At 42.6% G+C, this 25165-nt stretch overlaps 1 protein-coding gene across 2 annotated transcripts in view; it reads left to right on the top strand.

Moving 5' to 3' along the window:
• The first annotated feature begins 1016 nt into the window (after nucleotides 1-1016).
• Nucleotides 1017-25165, top strand: part of txnrd2.2 (thioredoxin reductase 2, tandem duplicate 2) — an 80263-nt gene continuing 56114 nt past the window's right edge. For both annotated transcript variants that reach the window (XM_052031898.1, XM_052031899.1), the window contains exons 1-7: nucleotides 1017-1149; nucleotides 2407-2472; nucleotides 4814-4870; nucleotides 9093-9237; nucleotides 21964-22038; nucleotides 22192-22270; nucleotides 24093-24155. In XM_052031898.1, the coding sequence (XP_051887858.1) occupies nucleotides 1077-1149; nucleotides 2407-2472; nucleotides 4814-4870; nucleotides 9093-9237; nucleotides 21964-22038; nucleotides 22192-22270; nucleotides 24093-24155 (558 nt within the window). In that variant the 5' untranslated portion in view covers nucleotides 1017-1076. The remainder of the gene's footprint in view (nucleotides 1150-2406; nucleotides 2473-4813; nucleotides 4871-9092; nucleotides 9238-21963; nucleotides 22039-22191; nucleotides 22271-24092; nucleotides 24156-25165) is intronic.

Genomic DNA, 25165 nt, shown 5'->3' with positions numbered 1-25165 from the left:
CAAAGGAGACGTGCAGGGCAAGTTTTTGTTTAGTATAGTGGGTGCCTGGAATGCACTGCCAGGGGTGGTGGTGGAGGAGGCAAATACAATAGAAGAGTTTAAGAGGCTCTTAGATACATGAATATGCAGAGATAAGACTAGTGAACGGTTCCCTTATACGATGAGATGGACTATGACCTCACGATCTACCTTGCTGTGACCTTGCACCTTATTGCACTGCACTTTCTCTGTAGCTGTGACACTTTACACTGTACTGTTACTGTTTTTACCTGTACTACCTCAATGCACTCTGTACTAACTCAATGTAACCGCACTGTGTAATGAATTGACCTGTACGATCGGTATGCAAGACAAGTTTTTCACTGTACCTCGGTACAAGTGACAATAATAAACCAATCCCAAGAATGGATATGGACATTGTGTAGGCAGAAGGGATTAGTAGTTATACATTTAATTACTAGATTAATTAGTTCGGCACAACATCGTGATCCGAAGGGCCTGTTCCTGTACTGTTCTACGTTGCATATAATTGATGTTTAATTTATAATTTTCTTGTGAGTGCTGCTTCTATGATGCTATGTGCCCGTGATGGTGCTGTCAGTCTTTCATCGCACCTCCTGTGCGCACATGGACCTGTGCAGATGACAATAAACTCCACGCTGACTTCGATCCAGCGGTGGGAAAAGGGCGCCCAGCCGTTCCGTGAGCTCTGTACCTCTTCTCCTCAGGCGCTGCCCGACCCGACCCGACCCGCCGCGCAGCTCCCGCCGCCCCGCCGGCGCCACCGGCCGCGGCGCCGCCCTTCCCTTCCCGCCACCGCCGTCAGGACCCAGCCCGCTCGCGCCGCGGCCGTTACAGCGCGCGGTCCGCGACCGACCACCGCCGCCGCAAACTCCACCCTTCCCCCCCCCCCTCCCTAACCCACAGCGTCAAGATTCATAAAACGTCGACAAATTGGGAAGGAAGGTTGAACTATTCTCATTAAAGCACGAAAGGTCATGGGGGCGTTTCTGCCGCGGACCGGAGATCAGGCGGCGCGGCGGGCAGCCCGGCGTGGGGTCTTCCGGCGCGGCAAGATGGCGGCGCTGCGGCTCTGGAGCCGGCGGCGGGCGGTGGGACCGAGGGCCGGTGTCCGGGGGTTAGCAGCAGGTAGAAGGGCCGAGGGACGGTGTCCGGGGTGTTAGCAGCAGGTAGAGGGGCGGAGGACCGGAACCCGGGGGTTAGCAGCAGGTAGAAGGTCCGAGGGCCGGATTTGGGGTTGACAAGCAGGTAGAGGAGCGGAGGGTCGGAGTTCGGGGTTTAGCAGCAGGTAGATGGGCCGATTGCCGGAGCCCGGGGTTTAGCAGCGGGTAGGGGGGCTGAGGGCTGGAACCTGGGGGTTATCAGGTAGGTAGAAGGGCCGAGGGCCGGATTTGGGGTTGACAAGCAGGTAGAGGAGCGGAGGGTCGGAGTTCAGGGGTTAGTAGCAGGTAGAGGGGCCGAAGGCCGGAGCCCGGGGTTTAGCAGCAGGTAGAGGGGCGGAGGGCTGGACACGGTGTTTCCACTTCCCAAGAACAGACACCCGTCGGATCCACTCAAACCCAGACTGGGCAATCTCTCTTCTTCAACCCCCCTCCCCCCCAACTTGCCAGTGGCCTCCTTAGCCCCTTCCCTGCCCCATCCCACCTGTTTGCCCCAGTTACCAGCCCCTTCTGCTAACCCCTAATTGTTCATCCTTTACCCTGCTGCCTCAACTTCTGCCCCATCCTATGGCCCTCGTTTCCTGCTCTCCTCACCTCACTGCCTCACCACCCACCGTCCACATCCTCTCAGTTCCACCAGCTTTTGCCTCTGCAATCCCTCGCCCCATTGCCCTTTTCCTGTCATATCTCTTTACCCCTTTTTTGCCCTACCCCTTCAACTTTGGCTTCCCTTTTGTTTCTCCCAATCTGTCCTTTCTTCATTTCTTCAGGGTTGGAGAATGTTTGGGGAAATGTGTCCCATTATAGCTACACTGAGACTGCTTTAAAGTGCCCATTTTCATTGTGTATCTTATGTTTAAATTAAAATTAAACATTGTTCCAGATGTGGCTTTTGTTTTGTGATTTAGGATGTGTTCTTCCTTTGTATTTTCATTTTCCATCTCAGGCAAAAAGATGATCTCAGAATTTAGCAAAATTATTCCATGTTGAAGAAGGACCCAAACAATCTAAGTGACAAACATTGATTATTTAACTCCAAGTTTTTGCCTTCTGCTCTGTAGGGAAATTCTCAACCTTTTCATCTCCATTTGTAATGTTAGGGAGCTCCAGTTTGCAGGGACTGGATGTGGTCTTGATTGATGCTGGGTTAGCGAATCCATAATACTGCTCCATGTCTAACTTCTTCATTTGACCTTATTTCAATGTTGGTGGTTTGTTTTTACAGGAAGACATGACTATGATCTGTTGGTGATTGGAGGAGGTTCTGGTGGCCTTGCTTGTTCTAAAGAAGGTACAAATTAAATAGCTTTAACCAGAATGCTCTAATGGTTCATTTTGAGCATATTGCGTGTTCATCAAGCTAGGGGGCCAAATCTGGTTCAGTGAGGAATGTAGAATGGGGTGCACTATATGTACTTAAAAATGAAGTAGCAAACTTGTGAAGTTACAGCATGGAGTTATGTCTGTGTTAAACAGTAGATGGCGCATGATATGCACAGCTAAGCGATCCTATAAACAACAGTGGCATTGGTGTAAGAGAATGTATAGGTTCAATGTACAATGAATGTAAAGAAAGATACGTCATGGTTGTATTTCCTATACATATTTTTATGAATAAAGTATTTATTTGAAATTAACAAAGAAGATCTTATAAACAACCCTCAGATCGAAGTATTGCAGTCCTGTAACATCTGGTCATGAATAGTAATAGAAAATCACATTACATGCCCATCCTCAATAAGTCACAGTTCTGCATATGAATGATAAGACAAGGTAGAAGTATTTGTAATCATTTTAAGGCAGAAGTGCCAAGTGGACCTCGGTCATTGCAGATTCCACTGAGCCAGTTTGATTCCCTGAATGTGGTAGTAAGAAGACCAGACCACTAGAGACAATCCTGGCTGTAATATTGAGAACTTATGCTCTGGAATTAGCTACGTCACAACTTGTTCTGTTCCACTAAGGCATGGGAGTAAATGTCCTTCTGTGCAGTAATGATATCATAAGTGTGGGAAAAGTACCTAGGTGCATCTTGTCCACAAAAGCACAACAAAGGCAGTTATGACCCCATCAGTTTACATCAATCTCTAATGTAGTGCTAGAAGGAATACTATCAAGTCACATGCCAAAATTCTCCTCGTTTGTGTTCAGTTTGGGTTATATCAGGACCAATTGGCTTCAAATGTAGACCAAAGAGCTGAATTCCAAAGGTGAGAGCGACTGCCCTTACTATCAAGGTAGCATTTAACTGACAGTGGCATCAAGGATAAAAATGAAGTTGTTGGGATTTAAAGATGGTGAGCCAAAACTCTCACTGGCTGGAAAAGTAGTCAGCAAAGGAAGATGGTTGCGTTGTTGAGGCCAATCATTAGTGTCAGGACAAATGAGTTCCCCTAAACGATATTCGTGGGCCAATCACTTTCAGCTATTTTACCAACCACGTCATTTCTATCAGAAGACCAGATGGACTCATGGAGAGACCACTATGCTATGTTCCCCTCCAAACTGTATGCCATTCTAACTTGGAAATGCATTGCAGTTCCTTCACCGAACCTCCAATTCCAGGCAGCTTTAAGAATGCAATGCTTTGAGCTCAGCTTCCAACTTCCCTCTAGAGAGAAATAGAGGGGTTAGTTGTAAGTACTGGCCTTGCCAGCAATGGCCTCATCAAGGGAATGAAATAGTTATACAAAATATTCTCCCCCCCGCCCCCCCATTTCTCTGTGTCAGCATAACTCACTTTTTTCTACCCTGTGTTTATTTTGCTTTCCCTGACGTGCACCCATACTAATTGCCTCAGCTGATTGTGGTATTGTGTTGCACATTCTAACCATTCTCTGGGTGAAGTGTATGGGTAAGGACCAGGGAGTGGGAGTGATTGGCTTGCTTTCAAAGGTCAGTACAGCCACATTAAGCGGAACACATCTAGCATAGCTAGATAGTACTTGAAGTCTGCATTTGGCTCTCTGGCTGTACTGACCACTGAAAGAGCAAACCACTTGCGCCTACTGCCAGCTCTTTTCTCATGACATTTATCTGGAGAATGGTTGTGATGCGAAACTCAATACCACAGGCAGTTGAGGCAATTAATATGGATGCAATCAAGGGAAACTTCATGTTAAAGTTAGCTGGTGTCTAAAATGTTTGTTCCACTATCCTGCAGTCACAATGTTAGGGTAAGTTTTTACTTTTTTCCTTGCAAGCTGATCACTGACTATACTGTCTGCCACCAGCCCGTAAACACAGATCGTGGCTTTGGTCCATTATCTCAGCCACAAGAAGAATCAGTATTTTTAACTGGGCCACTAGATGGAGAACTTTAGTTGCAAGTAGTGCGAAACTATAAGGGTGAATATTTCAATCACCTCTCATATCCTGTCACACTGGAAATGAATATCATTTATTTGACTTCTTTGCATTTAAATAGTGTTTAAATATATCCAAAATTCTCCAAATTGCTACTCACAGTGGAATAGTTGATCACTACTCCCTGACTGAGCAGCAATTTCACAATGTCTTTCACTCTCGGTCTGTGAGGTCAGTATGGAGGGTGGTGAATCTTCTTGTTGAGTGGACAGATGTCTCGAAACAAACCAATAACCTAATGGTTGCCTGTAATCAATTCCCTACAGCAGCCCAGTATGGCAGGAAGGTTGCAGTATTAGATTATGTGGAGCCTTCACCTAAAGGTAAGGAAATTATTCCTCTGTTTAAAGTTGCCTACAGTCAGTTTAACTTCATGCTTGAATTTTAGCATTACATTTTGATTGGAATAATTCAAGTGCATTCACTGTACCCACAAGATTGAATCTCTTCTGGAGCCTTCCTTGTCTCCTACTAGAAATGGCAGGCAGTGTTGTGCCATTATTTTGCTGGTTTATTGATGTGGGCTATATTTTGGATGATGTACTTCAGTGAACCAAGATTTGTAGCTGAACTATAAAATACCGCCTCTATGTTTAGGCAGGATGTGCCACTGTGGCGGCTGTTGGTATTTCAGTTTTTATTCGTATCCTGCCCACCGTCTCTCTTTTATCCTTAAGCCCTCATCCTCAAGAGGCAATAACTCATAACTGGGATCAGTCCCACAAATCCCATTCTATAGTTGTAGGCAGTCTTTTCCACTTCACCATTCCTCAGGTGTGGATACAGGGTTAAATTGATTTCAGATTCTTTAGAATCACATTAATTAGGGACAATGACACTGGGAGACTGCAATGAGAAAGTGTGAATTCCATTCATAGTCCCTGTATCAAGCTGCAGCCTTCCTGTTTCCTTGAAAAAACACACGTAATACTTCTCTTTGATTAACTACATTAAGTGGCAGAAGGCTGTGACTGGGGCCTTCCAGCAGGCCTTAATTCTGCCCCCAAGGTACACTCCAGCTTTCTTTAGGCCTGAACTTCTTGGCTGTAGGAGGAGAGTTTCTGCTAAGCCTACGTACGTTTACAGTGGGTGGAGATAAAACTAATGTCATCCATACAAGTGTCAGACATGGTGATTTAATTAATAGCGTGAAACCAGAACTTATTCTGTAATTTGCCTTTACTTGAGTTGAGAGATTACAATAACTACAACCTCTGATACCCCTCCCTCCCTCTGTCTGACACTTGTACAGCCAGCAATACTTCAATCCCCACATAATTTCATGTTGCCTTTTGATTTCAAGCACACCCTTTGAACATCATGACCGGCCAGTCTCTGGCCATTTATAAAATATTCTGCCTTTCTGTTTTATGCACCATTTTTTCCACATTTTATTCCATCTGCCATATTCTTGCCCACTCATTCATCTTGTCTATATTCCCTTGAAGTCTCTTAGCATCCTTTGTACACGCATAATCCCATAAGTATCATCAGTAAACTTGGAAATGTGGCATTGGTCTCCTCAGTGTAATTGCCGATACAGATTGTGAATAGCTGGGGCCTATGAACCAATTCCTGCAGTGTCCCTCTGGTCACAACCTGCTAACCTGAGAAGGATCCATTTATTTCCACTCTTTGTTTTCTGTCTGTTAACTGATTCTCTGTCCATGTCAGTATATTACCCCCAATCCATGTGCTGTAACATTGTTGACCAACCTCCTGTATGGGACCTTATTAAAAGCCTTCCAAGAATCCAAATAAACCACATCCATTGGTTTCCCTTATCTACTGGTCACATTATCAAAGAACTGCACCAGATTAATCCAAAGTGATTTTTCCTTTCATAAATCCACGCTGACTCTACTCAATCCTATTGTTCTTTTCAAGGTGTTATTATTACATGATTCATTATGATATCCAGCATTTTCCCCACTACTGTGTTCTCTCTTCCTCCTTTCTCAAGTAGCTGGGTCACATTTGCTACCCTTCAATCCACAGGAATAGTTCCAAAATTTATAAAATGTTGTATGGTGATAGCTAGAGCATCCATTAATTTTATACACATCTCTTTCAAAAATTTAGGATGCAGATCATTGGGTTCTTGGGATTTATTAGCTATCAAGTTCACCTACTTCATTGGTGCTATCATAGAGGACTAGAGCACAGAAACAGGCCCTTCAGCACTCTGATTCCATGTTGACCATCAGCCACACGTTTATATTATCCTATATTAATTCCACTTATTTACTCTTCCCCAAATTCTACCACTCATCACACATGAGGGACAATTTACAGTGGCCAATTAACCTACCAAGCTGCACATCTTTGGGATGTGGGATGAAACCGGAGCACCCAGAGAAAACCCATCGGGATCACAGGGAAAACGTGCAAGCTCCGCACACAGTACTGGAGGTCAGGATTGAACCTGGGTAGCTGGCGCTGTGAGTCAGCAGCTCTACGAGTTGTGGCACTGTGCCACCCTTTAGAATACCTAACTGTCAGGAGTGGGTACTACTTCGTGACTAATACTTATTTCCTTCATTTCCTCATTTTTGCCGGACCCTAAGTTCTCTAACATTTAATTTTTCTGAGGATTTCCTTATTTCCTTCCCATTGTAAATTCTCTCATCTCTATCTGTAAGATGTACCCCCTTTAATGTTGGTAACATTAAATTCATATTTGCTGAAGGTTTGGTTCCATGACAACAGGCAAGCTTTCATACTCTATGGCTGAAGTATTAGTCCCTGACCTTAGTCACCCTGCCCTGACTAGTGGTCTTCCGTTCCCAACAGGGATGGAGCTCGAGTTGCTTCCTTCTATTTGTCCAAAAAAAGTTAGAACTTGCTACACAGTTCTGACTTTTTGAAGAACTGAAAGACTTTGTTAATGGAATCACCAACATTTCTTTCTTGTGCACACAATTGACTGTTGCGCAGATTGAACTCCTTTGTCTTGCAGTCTCTTGTCTTCTCTCCCTGCCTAATCTGCAGCCTTTTCTAACACAGCATCATTTATGCTCTCTCACACCTCCCAGATGAATCCAATTCCATTTCTTATGATCCTTGTTCTGCTCTTGCAAGAGTTGTAGAGCAAGAAACCTTGCTGAAGCTTTCCTGTAGCTTTCATCCCTCAGTTTAATTTTCTTTGAAGTACATTTGAAAAATCGATTATGTTAACAAATATAAATGTGAATGAAATGCATTCATTTTATAATCCTAACTATTTAACTACCTATGTTCCTGTCTGCCCCTTTGATGAACGGTGGGGACAGAGGCCAAGGAAAGACCCCAAAAAACAAACAAGAAAATTACAACAATTCTATTTCCTTTAACAGAGTAATCTAACAAATGCAATTCACGTGTGAAAATAAAGGAGGTGCATTTAGAAACTCATTCACTTCTGTGTCAGAGGTTTGCAGGATCAAGCTTCACATCAGTGACTCAAATACATAATCTGGAAAGATATCTTAATAGTGAGGGTCTGTGACACTTTTGGTCTTTTGGATGAGATGTAAGGCTCAGCCCTGTTTTGGAATTGGTTTATTATTGTCACTTGTACTGAGGTACAGTGAAAAACTTGTCTTGCATACCGTTCATACAGATCAATTCATTACACAGTGCATTGAGGTAGTACAAGGTAAAACAATACAGAATGCAGAGAAAGTGCGGTGCAGGTAGACAATAAGGTGCAAGGTCATAATGAGGTAGATTGTGAGGTCTAGGGAACTGTTCAATAGTCTTAGAACAGCAGGATAGAAGCTGTCCTTGAACCTGGTGGTACGTGCTTTCAAGCTTTTGTATCTTCTGCCTGATGGGAGGGGGGAGAATAGAGAATGTCCTGGGTGGGTGGGGTCTTTGATGATGTTGGCTGCTTTACCGAGGCAGTGAGAAGTATAGACATAGTCCATGGAGGGGAGGCGGGTTTCTGTGATGTGCTGAGCTATGTCCACAACCCTCTACAGTTTCTTGTGGTCCCGGGCAGAGCAGTTGCCATACCAAGCCATGGTGCATCCAGATAGGATGCTTTCTATGGTGCATTGATAAAAGTTGGTGAGTGTCAAAGGGGACATGCCAAATTTCTTTAGCCTCCTTGGGAAGTAAAGGCGCTGGTGAGCTTTCTTGGCCGTGGCATCTACGTGGTTGGATCAGGACAGGCTGTTGGTGATGTTCACTCCTAGGAACTTGAAGCTCTTCTCGAAATTACTCCAGTTTTGGTCAAGTAGATGGACATAAAGAATTATAGGCACTGTGTGGAGAAGAGTAAGGGATATTTTGGGCCTCAATCTTACCTCAGTAAACTTGACTAAAGCATGTTAACTCATCATTTAATTTATTCTGCTATTTGTGAAGTCTTGCTGTGTGTAGTCTGCTCCCTCCCCCCCCCCCCCTACAAATTTGCTTAAAAAACATGTACTTTGGATATTCTGAGAACATAGAACATATATGTTTTATTTTTCTTAATTCAGTCTTGTTCATTTTTAGGGATGTAGGCATTTGCTGCAAAGTGTGCAATATTTAATATGCTGTCGTTTACTTACCTTTTAGGCACGAGATGGGGCCTTGGTGGCACTTGTGTCAATGTGGGCTGTATTCCAAAAAAGTTAATGCACCATGGAGCCCTTCTGGGTAATGCCATTAAAGATGCCAAGAAATATGGTTGGGATATATCTCTGCCTGTACGTCATGACTGGTATGTTCATACTTAAATTGTTGCCTTCACCTATCCCCTCCCAACCTCTATCACTGTCTCCACTCTACCATACCCCTCCTGGCTCCATCTGCCATCCTACCTCACCTGGATCCACCTATCACTTACCAGCTCTTGCCTGCTCCCTGCCCCCTCCGTGCTGGCTCTCTCAAGAGCCCTGATGAAGGGCCTTGACTTGAAACGTTAACTGTCCATTTCCCTCTACAGATGCTGCTTGACCTGCTGAGTTTCTCCAGCAGCTTTTGTTTTGCTGCAGATTCCAACATCTGCAGTCTCTTGTCTCCATAACTAATTATTTGGTTGTTCAAGGACTCCATTTATAGCAGTTGAAAGTCCTGAGGTGGGGTGAGGCATTTATCCGATGTCTTCCCAGGGGAGTAAAATGGTCAAATCAGGAGAGGAGTTATGCAGATTGCTCATCCGATGTTAGTTACATGCACTTAGGGACATAAACTCTAGAGTTAATTACGCCAGTCTTGTTTATATGAGAATATTGCCAGTGTGAGTGGCAGGCACGGTAGTGTAGCAGTCAGCGTAACACTTTACAGCGCCAGCGACCCGGGTTCAAATCCGGCCACTGTCTGTAAGGAGCTTGTATGTTCTCCCGGTGACTGCGTGGGTTTCCTCTGGGTGCTCTGGTTTCCTCCCACATTCCAAAGACATACAGGTTAGGAAGTTGTGGGCATGCTATGTTGGCGCCGGAAGCGTGGCGACACTTGCGGGCTGCCCCCAGAACACTCTGCGCAAAAGGTGCATTTCACTGTGCGTTTCGATGTGCATGTGACTAATAAAGATATCTTGCATGTGCACACTTTTGCACCTTGCATTGTATTTTATGTCAGCAAATATCTGCTTGAGTCAACTTTTGCATCATTCTTGCCTTCAGGGCTGAGGTTATTGAGCGTTCACCGTGCACTCTGAGATTTAAATAGAAAATGTAGCTGAATACTTCAGTGCTGTGGTGAGGGAATACTGTATTGTCTAAGGTGCCAGCTTTCAATTGGGTGGCTTGTAGTTTTGACAAGATTCAATGGATTGCATAGCATTAAATAAGGATGAGCAGGTACTTAAGGTTACCATCCAAGAGTTGCTTGTGTACAGGGATTCACATGGGATTTTGCTCTCTAACTGTCCAGTGGTCTGTAGTTGTTTATTAAGGAGTTTAATGGCAGGACTGTTGGAAGCATTGATGGATCTTGCAGTGCAAGTCCATAGTTCCCTGAGAGTGATAATACAAGTGGATAGGGTGGTAAAGAAGGTGTATGGCATACTTGCCTTCGTCAGTCGGGGTGTTGAGTATAAATGTCGGGAAGACATGTTGCAGCCACATTTGGAGTATTGTGTGTAGTTCTGGTCATCGCATTACAGGAAGGATGTGGAGGCTTTGGAGTGCGTGCAGAAGAGGTTCACTAAGGTTGCCTGGAGAGGTTGGACAAACTTTGATTGTTTTCAGAGGCTGGGGAGCAACCTGTTCAAAGTATATGAAATTATGTGAGACGTAGACAAGGTAGTTAGTCTTTTTTCTAGGGTGGAAATGTCAAATACTAGAGAGCATAGCTTGAAGGTGAGAGGGGGAAAGTTCAAAGGAGATTTACCTGGCAAGTTTTTTTTAAACACAGAGTGGCAGGTGCCTGGAATATGCTGCCAGAGGAGGTGGTGGAAGCAAATATGATAGCACCATTTCAGAGACCTTTAGACAGGCACGTGCACAGGCAGGGAACTGAGGGATATAGACCCAACGTGCAGTGTAAATTGGCATCGTGGTTGGCACAGACATTGTGGGCCGAAGGGCTTGTTCCTGTGCTATACTGTTCTATGTTCTAAGGTAGTTTTAGTACCTTGACTAACATTGCTCTCTCAGTGAGTTTTTCTGTAAACATTTTTAATAGGTCATTCAGATTTTATGCTCTTTGTTGGACCTCACTACATGTAAGTTGATTATCACACTTATCTGCATTACAACAGCGAAAGCAATTCAAAAGCAATCCATTGGTTACAATCTTTGATAGCTCTGAATGTGAATTCAGTCTAAATAAGATATCTTTATTAGTCACATGTACATGGAAACACACAGTGAAATGCATCTTATATAAATGCTTTTTCTACAATATTTGCTTAAGTTAGATTTTTCTTTAGCTGAATTTTCATAGTTGTTTACACACTTTTACAGTTATAAGACTAATGCAGTAGTTATCCTCTAAACTTCTTGAAAGGATTACTTAGTTTGCTTGAGATTTGCAGTTTGCAGATGTGTGGTTGTCCTTTTATTGCTGCTGTATGGTAAAGTATGCACTAGTTCGATCTGTAGCTGTGCACCCAAGGAGGTGTCCTTATTGCAAGCTTAAATTAATCATGGGAAATATTGTAGCCAAGCTTATTCTGTCTCTTACAATGATATGCTCATTTTTCCCTTTGCTTGGGGATGGGAGGATATAGTGGTGGTCATCAACTATGTCTGTTTAACTCTTCCTTTCCCTGGTCTTGAAATGTAGTACCTCTGTTACCATCCTGGATGAGATCAGATTTGACTAGCACTGACCACAATGACCAGATTTGGACCCACAACATTCCAGTCTGCAAGACTTATTGGCACACTATCATGGCAACTGTCATCTGTGTAAACAATTTAGGCAACACTTTGTAACTATAATGTTTTCCCTTTGTGCATGCTGTAGTTTCTCCTTTCCTTGCACCTGGAGCATTTGGAGTGTTGCCATGCAGTAGATTATATCTACTGTACAATAAATCCTAATGCAAGGAGCACAATTAATCTTTACACTGACGGCTAAATAGGACCTTTTGTGATTAGCATAAAACTACTGGTCATGACATGTATTTTGAAGGTATCTTACCAGCAGCACCATTTAAAAACAGTAGCATTAGTTACAGAGAATAATGATTGCACTTAACATCCTTTACTTCTCTATCTGTTCATTAATTTGTGGAAGTGGGATGGGAAGAAATATTTAATTAACTCCTCAGGCTGACAATGTATTGGTATTGATCTATTATTTTCACTTGTACTGAGGTACAGCGAAAAACTTGTCTTGCATACCGTTCGTACAGATCAATTCATTACACGGTGCATTGAGTTAGTACAGGTAAAAACAATAACGGTACAGAGTAAAGTGTCACAGCTACAGAGGAAGTGCAGTGCAGGTAGACAAGTAAAGGTGCAAGGTCATAATAAGGTAGATTGTGAGGTCAAGAGTCCATCTCATCGTATAAGGGAACCATTCAATAGTCTCATAACAGTGGGATAGAAGCTGTCCTTGAGCCTGATGGTATGTGCTCTCAGGTTCCTGTATCTTCTGCCTGATGGGAGAGGGGAGAAGAGAGAATGACCTGGGTGGGTGGGCTCTTTGACTATGCTGGCTGCTTCACCAAGGCAGCGAGAGGTATAGACAGGGTCCATGGAGGGGAGGCTGGTTTTCATGATGTGTTGGGCTGTGTCCACAACTCTGCAGTTTCTTGCTGGCCCAGGTTGAGCATTTACCATACCAAGCTGTGATGCATCCAGATAGGATGCTTTCTATGCTGCATTGATAAAAGTGGGCGAGTGTCAAAGGGGACATGCCAAATTTCTTTAGCCTCCTGAGGAAGCAGAGGTGCTGGTGAGCTTTCTTGGCCGTGCCGTATACGTGGCTGGACCAGGACAGGCTATTGGTGATGTTCACTCCTAGGAACTTTAAGCTCTCAACCCTCTTGACCTCAGCACCATTGATGCAGACAGGTGCATGTACACCGCCCCCTTTCCTGAAGTCAATGACCAGCTCTTTTGTTTTGCTGACATTGAGGGAAAGGTTGTTGTCAGGACACCATGTCACTAAGCTCTCTATCTCCATCCTGTACTCTGACTCATCATTATTTGAGATACGGCCTACAACGGTGGTATCATCTGCAAACTTGTATATGGAGTTAGAGCAGAATCTGGCCACGCAGTCATAAGTATATAGGGAGTAGGGTAGGAGGCTGAGGACGCAGCCTTGTGGGGCACCAGTGCTGAGAATAATTGTGCCGGAGGTGTTGCTACCTGTCCTCACTGATTGCAGTCTGTTGGTCAGAAAGTCAAGGATCCAGTTGCAGAGGGAGGTGTTGAGTCCCAGGTCTCGGAGTTTGGTGATGAGTTTGCTTGGAATTATAGTATTGAAGGCAGAGCTGTAGTCAATAAACAATAGTCTAACGTAGGTGTCTTTACTGTCCAGATGCTCCAGAGATGAGTGTAGGGCCAGGGAGATGGCGTCCACTGTGGACCTGTTTCAGTGGTCGGCGAATTGCAGTGGGTCGAGGTTTTCCGGGAGGCTAGAGTTAGTGTGTGCCATGACCAGCCTTTCAAAGCACTTCATGATGGTGGATGTCAGAGCCACTGGTCGGTAGTCATTAAGGCATGTTACCTTGCTTTTCTTAGGTACCAGGATAATAGTGGTCTTCTTAAAACAGGTGGGAACCTCAGACTGAAGGAGGGAGAGGTTAACTATGTCTGTAAATACCCCAGCCAACTGATCAGCACAATATCTGAGGACACGGCTAGGGACACCATCTGGGCCAGATGCTTTCCTCGGGTTCACTCTCCAGAAGACTCAACGGTAACCGTGGGTTCAGTTGCATTGGCGGCTGTCAGGGTGGGTGGCGACAAACCAAACCCCAATGTGAGGGAGCTAAAGTAACATCTTTATGAGGTGTTCTTGTAATAAATTGGGGCATGTCTTGTTTTGAAACATAATAGATTCTACATTTTAAAATTTCTTTATGGTAATATATAGTTATTAGGATTGTTGTAAGTTTAAAAATGTCTTTGGTTCCTGAATGCATCTTGGGTATCAGAGAATTCAGCTCTTGATAACTGTGTTATGTTGATTGATTCAGGGTGTAATCTTCAACACATGACACATATAAGTAACAGCAAAAGCCATGACCAGTTTTCCCAAGAACCTGCAAAGTTATTACTGCCTCTGTATCAGAGTTCTTCAGTTTAACCTGTGTTGTTTTTTTTGTTTGATAACCTGCTGTTGGTTTCAGTGTCTCTGCTCACTTTTCATTGATTAGCAACGTTGTGTGATTGGTTAAGTTGCCCTTGTATCCCCTTAGTTCCAGTCTATATGATGAAGATACAGAATGTTTATGATTGGGGTCATACTTTAAGGATACTTTTGTGAGCCTTTGTTTCTTGAGCCTGCTCATTTGGCACCTTGTCTACCATACTAAAAGTTCATTCCTTCCACCAACACTGCACCATGGACAGAGGGTGTACCATTTACAAAATGTCCTGCAATTTCTTGCTGTTGATTCCAACTCTGTGACCGCTACCATCAAGAGGTACAAGGACAGCAAGTGTATGGAAACACCAGCACTTGCACGTTCCTCTTCAAGTCGCACACCATTCTGATTTGGAAATATATCGCCATTCCTTCATTGTTGCTGGGTCTGAATCCTGGAGTTCATAACCTCAACACTGTGGGAGTGCATTCAACAGAAAAATGGCTGCAGTTCAGAAAGATGGTTCATGCTGCCTTCTCAATGACATTTAGGTTTGGGCAATAAATACCTGCATCTTGTAAATGAATAAAAAGTAGTGAAGATGCCGTAATGCACTGAAGATCAGAATCAGATTTATTATCACTGACTTGTGTGGCATGAAATTTGTTGTTCTGCGGTAGTAGTAAAGTACAAAGACGTAAAACTACTCTAAATTACAAAACTAAATAGTGCAAAAATATTTCATTATTTTGAAACAGATCCTGTGCGCTGTATGGAATATCAAGAGTTCTTAACCTTTTCTCTGCTGGTTTTATTTTCCTTAATAAATCTGGCTTAAGGCTAGTTACCTGAGAAATGCAGTTCTTTATTTGTCCGTTAGTGTGACCAAGGGCTTTTGGTAGTAACCCATCATATTTTGAATATGCTGCGTGTCTAGGGTTTATTTTTCACTCCAGATTACACTGTGGATAAATTCCGATTGCAGGTCACAGGGAGTGTGGACTTATCCGTGGAAGTGGATCTTTGAATTTAGGCCAAGAAAGGAGATCTACACTAGTTCTGTGCATTAACAAATATCGGAGTCAGTGAAATCTGAAATATAAACAGAAATTGGCTGAAAACATTCCACATTTGTGTTGGGAAAAGGAAGTAGTTTTTCTTCCAGTGAACTTTCATCAGGAGTGGACAGGGTTTCAAATGCTGCAAGTTTTGACCAAGTGGTGAAACGATGAAAAGGATGGGTTGAAGGGGAAGGATGGGTTGAAGGGGAAGGATGGGTTGAAGGGGAAGGATGGGTTGAAGGGGAAGGATGGGTTGAAAGGGAAACCAGTGATAAGGTGGAAGGCAGGAAAAAGGACAGAAGAAATGATGGTGGAGGCCAAAAATGGGTGAGAGAAGAAATAAAAGGTGGCTGTGGATGAGTTGAATCTGACTCTCAAATATATTCTGTTCTGCTGTGGACATTTCTTTCTATTGATAAAAGCTTGGCAGTATAACTAGACTGTCCTTTATTTATGACAACATATCCTAAAATCAACAATATTTGAAGTAGCTTAATAATGTTGCAATTTTTAAAAAAAAAGACAGAACTATAAGCTGGAAAGATGACCGCAGAGGAAACCAGTTAATCTGATTGTTTGCCTGCGGTGTACTATAAAGGCTAAAAGTTATAACACTGATTTTTTTTTAACTTTTTAAGGCGTTTCTTTTTCTTAAAGATGTCGGTTGGAAATGAGTTAATCTGTTTTGAATTTGTGTGGCACCAGTCTGATGATCTCACCTGTCAGCCAAAGGCACATTTGGGCAGTGAGGCGCCAGTCAGGTTTGGAAAGTGACTGGAATATAAAAGAATGTTGGTTTGATAATTCTCTCTAAACCCAATGGCAAGTCTGTGTGTTGCCTCACACCTCTGACGTGAAGAAGAAGTCATTTTAACCTGTCTGCTCTTTAACTGATGCATGATAAACATACAGCTGTCAGGTTGCTTCAGGGAGGCGTTCCCATCAGGCAACAAAAATAGCAGGTGTTTGATTCATGCTGTCTATCCTCGGGCAGATAGTATACTTTAGTCATCAGTTAATGGACTGTATACACATTTACTATTGCAGGTGGAGATATAAAATAGGATACAAGAGGCTAACCGAAGGGGAGCCAAGGGATGAGAAAAATCTACTTAAAGAAGAAATACACCTTTATTTTAGAAATTGAAAATGAATTGTAGATTAATAAAATTGTTAGTATTGAAGAGGCCACATGGCTTATTGGGTAGTTTGCCTGGGTCTATGTTTAATATGGTAGCAAAGAGTAGATGAGGGCATTGTAGTTGGTGTGATGTCTGTATCCAGTCAAAAGGTATAATGGCGTTCCTTTACGGGAAAGTCACCAGAATTGAAGCCCCTGCAATAATCGAGGCAATGCCAGCATGGATGCAGAATTGATTTAGGAACAGGAAAATTTAGTGAAGAATGGAGAAAAGTATAAATTTTCCCAATGATCAATACCAGGAACACTGCTTTTCTTGTTATGTATCAATGAATTGAAAATGGCGTGTAGGGCACAGTTTCAAAAGTTACCAGTAACACAACCTGGAGTTGTGGACGACAGTGATAGATTTCAGGAGGCCAAAGACTGCAAATGGATTGGGCAGACATAGGAAGGTGAAATGTAATGCAGAGAAGTGTGAAATATTTTTATACATAGAACAGGGAGAGGCAATATATTTTAAAGGATACACTTCCAAAGGGGGTGCAGTGACTGACCTTGAAAAGTGGTAGGACAGGTTGAATATGTAGTTCTTTGAAAAAAACCATAGATTCTGGCCTTCATGAACAGACATAGAGTAACACTTTACAGCACCAGTGACCCAGGTTCAAATCCGGCCACAGTCTGTAAGGAGTTTGTACGTTCTCCCCGTGTCTGCGTGGGTTTCCTCCGGGTGCTCTGGTTTCCTCCCACATTCCAAAGATGTATGGATTAGGAAGTTGTGGGCATGCTACGTTGGTGCTGGAAGCATGGCGACACTTGCGGGCTGCCCCCAGAACACTCTACGCAAAAAGATGCATTTCACTGTGTGTTTCGATGTACATGTGACTAATAAAGATATCTTACCTTAAAACCAAGGAAGTTATGGTGAACCTTTGCACAATGCTAATTTTGCCACAACTCGAGTGTTCTGGTGATTTCTGGTGAGTTTAGGAAGAACGAGAAAGCCAGAGGGGGTGTGGAAAAGACTGATTGCAATGGCTCCAGGGATGTGAGATTTCAGTTATCTGGAGAAACTGGGGTTCCTTTTCTTGGAACACAAAATGTCAAGTGAAGGTTTGATAGAAATGTTCACAGAATGGAATTATAGGATATTTACAACACTTAAGGCAGCCATTCAGCCTAACATCTCAATGTTGGTTGAAAATGCACTAGCCTAATCCAACCTTCCATTACTAAGTCTGTCACCCTGCAAGTCACAGTTTACATACAGCACAGAAATAGGCCTTTTGGCCCATCTAGTCCATGCTGACCTGATCTTCTGCCTGGTCCCATCTACCTGCACCCAGACCATATCTCTCCAAATCCCTCCCATCCACATACCTATCCAAACCTCTCTTAACTGTTACAATTGAACCCACATCTACCACTTCTGCTGGCAGCTCGTTCCACACTTGCACCACTCTCTGAGTGAAGACGTTCCCCCTCAGATTCCCCTTAAATATTTCACCCTAAACCTCTGTCCTCTAGTTCTAGTCTCGCGCAGCCTGGGGGGAAAAAGCCTGCATACATTCACCCTATCTATACCCCTCATAATTTTGTATACCTCTAAGATCTCCCCTTATTCTCCTGTGCTTCATAGAATAAAGTCTTAACCTATTCAACCTTCCACGATAACTCAGGTCCTCAAGTCCCAGCAACATCCTTGTAAATTTTCTCTGCACTCTTTCAAGCTTACTGATATCTTTTTTGTAGGGAGGTGACCAGAACTGCACACAATACTCTAAATTCAGCCTCACCAACATCTTGTACAACTTCACCATAACATTCCCAACTCTTGTACTCAGTGCCCTGATTTATGAAAGCCGAAGATGATAATGTGGTAAACTGGATCAGCAAATTTGTGGATGACGCCAAGATTGGGGGGGTAGTAGACACCATGGAAAGCTATCAAAGCTTGCAGCATGATCTTGACCAGCTCGGAAAATAGGCTGAAAACTGGTAGATGGAATTTAATACAGACAAGTGTGAGGTGTTGCAATTTGGGAGGACAAACCAAGGTGAGGCTTATACATTGAATGGTAGGGCTCTGAGGTAGAACAAAGGGACTTGGAAATATAGATCTATAGTTCCTTGAAAGTGGCATCACAGGTAGATGGGGTCATAAAGAGAGCTTCTGGCACTTCAGCTTTATCTGAGGCCACTACTACTGACAACCATCAATCTCTGGCTTCTCCCGCTAAGCCAATGTTGAATCCAGTTGGCTATTTCATTCTGAATGCCAAGCGACTTAACCTTCTGGAGCAGCCTCCCATGTGGGACTTTGTCAAAGTATCCAGGTACTTTTTAAATGTGATGAGGATTTCTTACTCTACCATCCTTTCACGCAGTAACTTCTGACCCCTACCATTCTTCGAACGATAAAACTTCCCATTAACACTTGTTTAATCTTTCTCCCAATTACTTGAACTCACTGCTCCCTGTTTTCTTGACCTCTCTGCTAAAGGCACTAGGCCATACAAACATATGAATTAGGAGAAGGAGTATGTCACTTGGTTCCTCGAACCTGCTCTGCAATTTAATAAGACATAGCTGATCGTTTCCCCCTTTCTTGTGAAGACACTTGCAAAATATTCATCAGGAACTTTTACCATGTCATCTACCTCTACACACAGGTTATTGTTTTGGTCCCTCTTTCTTTACATACTTTGAAAGTTACTCAAGATCATGAATAGTCTGGACAAACCAAGGAGAAACTGCTCCAGTTGGCAGGAGGATTAAGAAACAGAATTAAAGGTTGGCAAAAGAACCAAAAGGTGGCATGAGGAAGAACTTTTTCACACAGTAGTAGTGGCCTCAGATAAATTACTTGGAGGTTGTGGATTTAATCTATTTTCTTTACATTCCTTACATAATACTTTGTGCCCCCTCCTCCTCCATAGAAATAAATTGGCTTGCTGTTCCTACATTGGGCCTAACCTAGGGCAGAGGCAACAGAAAGTTTCTCCTTTGTAAGTGCAGCCAAATTAGTTTGTGCTCTCTACGTAAGCAAAACTTAAGTGAAGTGGGATCCTGAACTTGGTGCTTATGTGGAGAAATGCCAGCAGTTCATCTCAGGACTGCTATAATTTCCAGCATGTTCTGGCCCATGATTTACCTTTAACAACTTCAGGCAAGTTTTCCTTTTAAGGGTAGATTAAAGTCCAAACTACAAAAATATAGAAACCTGCAACATTTCACAGCCAGACTCCAAGTAAATAAAGAGCTTTATCTGGTTTTAGTTTGGGTCTGCCCCACATATATTTGGGATTGAGAGTGAAAGTTGGCTGGCAGAGGATAGAGAGAATCTACTTAATGTATACATAAACAATAACAGGCAGGTAAAAACTCTCCAGACCCTCCAGTCTGTCCAAACAATTGTAATGCATGGTCAATTGCAGTATATACAATTCATCCCTGACCCATAACCAAGTGATTATCCTTGGTACAAAACCACGTAACAAGCCAGGTCTATTTGGCAGAGAAAGGATCTGGGAAATTGCTCACCAACTCAACTGGTTATAAAATTAGTCTAGGGGATCACTCTGGCCTGCATTCCCTGCTGTAAGAGTTGGTGTTCAACCAGAAATGGGTCCAAGTATCCCTTGAAAGAATTCCCCTCAGTGAGATGGCTACCATTGAAACTTGTTCATTTTTTTGTTTACTTCTTTCCTTGGAAATTCTAGGATCCTAGTCCAAGTTAAATACTCATTTCCTCAACTGTATCTAACCATTAGAACTAACAGAATCATAACTTGTTTCTGTTTTTTTTCCCTGAATAAAAATTGTTCAAATTTTTGTAGCTCCATTGTACAAGGAATTTCCAATTTTCACAATTTTTTTCTCCTGTCCTGATGTTTTTGAAAGGAGAAAGAAAAAAACTGTGATCAATACTGAGTTAGTTGATCTGATTTGGTTATCTTTGAATTAGTTTTGAAATATCCCCAGTATACAAATAGTCCTATCGGTATCATCTGGGTGAATGAATATGGTTGTGCCTCTGATGGCCTCTTGAGCTTGCTCCACCATTCAGTAAGACCATGGATGAAGTATTGCATATGCCCCACTTTTTAGCTCTATCGCCATCATTCCTTGATTAGTTCTCAATATACCATCAATCGTGATCTTGAGCACACTTACTGAGCATCCACGGACTTGAGGTAGAGCATTTGTAAGGTTCACAGCTCTTGAGTGAAGAAACTTCTTCTCATCTCAATCCTACATATACAACCCCATAAACCTAGTTCTAGACAGCCCTATAGAGGGGAAAGAGCCTCATAAGTCCATCAAGCCTTCTAATGGTTCAAACATTTAAATGAGATTAGCTCTAATTCTTCTGAACTCCAGACAATATAGGCCCACTTAACTCTATCCCTCATGCCAGGAAATCTAGTGAAACATAGCGATGCAACAGACTGCAGACACTGGAATCTGAAGCAAAAAACAAACTGGAAGAACTCAGTGAATTGAGCAGGGTCTCGATCCTGAAACATTGACAATTCCTTTCCCCTGCAGATTTTGCTCATCTACTGAGTTCCTCCAGAAGTTTGTTTTTTCTCTAGTGGAATATAGTTGTACCTCCTTCAAAGCAAATATATCTTTCTATAGATAAGGAAACCATAACTTGACCAATTAGTCAGATGTGGTCTCCACAAAACCTTAAATAATTGTATGGAGATACCAGAGACTGAAGATGCTGGAATTTGGAGCAACAAACAATCTGCTGGAAGAACTCAGTGGGTCGAGCAGAATCTTTTGGGTTGACAATTCCTTTCCTCCCACAGATGCTGCTCAACCCACTGAGTTCTTCCAGCAGATTGTTTGTTGCTTATATATTTATATTTTAAATCCCTTTCAAGAGTGTTTTAAACCTTCTCAATTGTTATCTGTACTCAAACCAAAAAATTCATGCCATGTATGCTCTCCTGTGTTTCAGTGGATTTCTTGCCTCCTGAGTTATGCCAAGAACCATTTAGGCAAGCTCCATAGATAGTGTTTCATAGTTTTCACACTATTTCTTGGAAGTTAAATGATAAGATATGAAAATTTATAGTCATAGAGTTATACAGCCTGGAAAGGGGTCCTTCGGCCCAACTCATCCATGTTGCCAAGTTGTCCACCTGAGCTGAATATTTGTTTTGAATTACTTTGCAATGAACTTGGCAGTGGCAGCATTGCATTGTAAGTTAGTAACATTGAACTGAGCTGCAAATCTCAACTTTGGCCTCTGTGGTAGCACTTATTGATGGCTCTGAGTTATTTTGCAGAAGTTGAAATTGGCTCCTAAATTGAGCTCTCATTTTAGAGCATTACTGATGGAGCATCAGTGGTGTTGTAATTTGGATACAAGGTTAAACGGAAGGACTATCTCTTTGCTCATATGTATTAGGGGTGCATTATGGGCCTCTCTCTGATTCCAGTGCTTCAGCTGGTGTTTAGATATTGCATTTAACCTATTCAGCATAACCAATGCTTTCCTTTCCTCCTTAGGGGTGTCATGGCAAATGCTGTTCAAAACCACGTGAAATCCTTAAACTGGGGACATCTAGTGCAACTTCAAGATAAGTGAGTGTAAGATGCATCTGTCAGCCGTTTCTGCATGGAACTTGCATGATCTGTTTCAGTTTCTTAAGCAAACGTAAGATTTTATATATCAGAAATCATATTTACCATGCATATAATTTCTGAAATGAAGCTTTACCCTTTCATCTTTAACAGGAAGGTGAAATACCTGAATCTCAAGGGTGTTTTTGTGGACCAACATACCATTCAAGGGGAGTCCAAAAAAGGTGAAAAAGTAAGTGCGTTGTAAGCATGGATTTTGTTTTAGCAAGGTGGAATATGAGGGAGGGAAGCTTTCTGATTAATCAGATTTTGTCCTAGAGTTTAACACCATGGAAGCAGGCCCTTTGGCCCAACTTGTCCATGTAGACTGTATTACCCAGCAAGCTAGTCCCATCTACCCACGTTTGGCCCATAGCCCTCTAAACTTCTATCCATATAGTTATCTACATGGCTTGGTGGGAAGGAGAGGAATAAAGCATTTGTGAAAATGCTGAAAGTTTCTGTTGGCTCTAACCAAAGGCTCTTAAATAATCCTTTTGGCTTGCCAGTCAAGTTTATTCAAGATCAGTTTCCCCAGTCTTCATTGAACAGTTGGCCTTTGAAACAATTTAGCCAGAGGGTGGTGAATTTGTGGAATTCCTTGCCATGTACAGCAGTGGAGACCAGATCATTGGAGGCGTTTAAGGAAGAGAGAGATAGATATCTAAATAGTCGGGGTATATGGGGATAAGGCTGGAAATTGGGGTTAGAATAGTGTTTTTATTTTTTGCACCCCCCCCCCCCCCCAACTTCTCATTTCTTTTTCTTTTTTCCCTTTTCTTTGGAGCAGATTTGAGTGGGCCGAGTGGCCTGCTTCTGCTCCCTTGTCTTGTGATCTTGTGAAAATTACTTCTGTTCTTTTCTACTTGTGTATTTGGAAATGTAGCCCGTGAGTGAGGAGAAGGTGATTGAGAAGCAATAATGTAAATATTCAGGAGTAAGAGATTTTGTTTGGTTAAAAATAATCAAACGTTACCAGCGGAATTTATAAAATGGAGAGAGCTTCTGTAGTGTGGTATCTTTCACGATAGTCTTTGTGTCAGTCATGTAAATATTTGGCTGGATTATGCTGGACTGCTGCTCAGAATTACTGCTGCCCACAGCCCTCGCTGCCCTCAGTTTACCCGGACCAGATACAGATACCTGATCACGCAGACCCTCTGTAACCTCAAGTTGGCTGGCGGGGGTTCAAGTTAACGAGGTCGTGGGTGGCGTAGATCGGAGCTCCTATCCCCAGCCAGAATGCAAAACTGGGATAGAGGTTTGCTTATTGTCAAAACAGTCAATGCATTTATTTGGTTTTAAAAGTGAAGTGAAATAGAAGTTAATTAAAAGTATAAAAATACTTATAATTAATAACATAGCAAAGTAATAATCAAAAAAACATACCTTCCCCTTTGTCTGCTTATCCGCTGGTCTAGCTGAAATCAATGGGGTCTCAGAGTGTGAGGCAAGGCCTGACCTAGCGTAAAATCCGAGAGCTGATATTCCCAGCATAATGCTGGATAATCCCAGTGAGGCTGGACCCTGCCTTTGGGCCTTTGTGGAGTTTAGAGTTGGGATGTAGAGACAGTTTTGGCCCCTCTGAATCTGTCAGTGTCTCAGACTTGCAGGGTATGCATACAAGTACAATGCATTGACTAAACATCTGCAAATTCTGTCAACACCACTGGTCACAGCCAGCAGGATTTGTCCATTGCTTTGATAAGGTTGCTGTATTATAGCAATAAGCAAATTAGTAATGCCATGAGAACATAATAATAACCAGTTAATGAAGATCCAGTAGAAATATGAACAAAAGTTTCTACTTTGAACACTCCAAGAGGTGATACGCGGCACTTCTATGGCATTGCACTCAAATGCCAGTCAAGGTTTTGAGACCATTAATTCAACTATTGTGAGGCTTTAGTGGCAATTTGTTGCAAGAAGTCTAATGAGCTGAGTGTGTCCCTTACAACTTTATCTGTCTACTGGGCTAACAATTTTGACAGGAAATTATGGATTCTTTTTTGTAGACCCTTCTGACTGCTAAAAATATTGTTCTAGCAACTGGAGGAAGACCAAGGTATCCTGTAAATGTAAGTATTAATTGCTTTATCTCCAATCAATTACATATCCTTTTCTGGAACTTCTAGGTAGTTTTGTATTTAGGCTGTGGAATCTGGCATTCATAGGAAGAAATTTGTATCAAAGAAAAGAGCCCATCAGAACCTTTTGACTTCCCTTGAGTCTAAGTGTTGAAGGGCTCGGTGTAGAACTCTCTGACGGATGTAAGGTGTAATGGCTATAATTCTGCATTACGAAATCAATACTTAGTGCCCCTCAAGGAGAATGGAAAAATTAGACACTTCTCTATAGGGTGGGAAAATTTTGACAGGCTGCAGACCTATAACTGTGATGTGTGCCTGCAGCTTCCCTGTCTCAATGGAGATTTAATAGAGGTTTGGAAATGGATTACTTGCAAGATCTCTGCAGTGTGCACAGATGCAGGAAAACCAAGGAAGGGAGAGCATTGAAAAATATCTTCGCTCACAAACAATCTTTCAAGTTGTTTCATTCATAAACTTGATCAACTGCAGTAAAATAGTGTTCAAGTTATGGAGCGGGAGTGATATTCAGAGGCCTGGACTGTTTATCTGGAGACACAAGTTTGAATCCCACCACAGTGGCTCAGCAATTTAAAAATCAATGAATCTTGAATTAAAAGGCTAGTACCAGCAATGATGACCAAGAAACTGGAGTTCTGCCACCTTTACCCATTTGGGCCTTTAAGTGATTTCAGATGCAATGTGAATGATGCTTACTAACTACCCAAGTATGCCACTCAATTCAAGGACATTTAGGGTTAGACACTAAATGGTGGCCTGGGGGAGTCTGGGTAAGAATGTTTAAGGTTGGGTGATGTGCTTTGCTGGGAGGCTTTCACTTTGTGCCTGGTTAAGTTGGATAAGTTACCTCATCCAACATAGATCAACACCGGAGACACACTCTTGAAGATGAATGTGATTCCATTTCCTTGTAACCACGTTCCTCATGTAATTGATTTAATTAAAAAAACAAGGGCTGACGCCATGGTTTGATTTTTATC

This window comes from Pristis pectinata, chromosome 17 (genome assembly GCF_009764475.1).
Source record: "Pristis pectinata isolate sPriPec2 chromosome 17, sPriPec2.1.pri, whole genome shotgun sequence".
Lineage (NCBI taxonomy): Eukaryota > Metazoa > Chordata > Chondrichthyes > Rhinopristiformes > Pristidae > Pristis > Pristis pectinata.
Note: the sequence above shows the minus strand (reverse complement) of the source record. Positions and strands in the feature narration are given on the sequence as shown.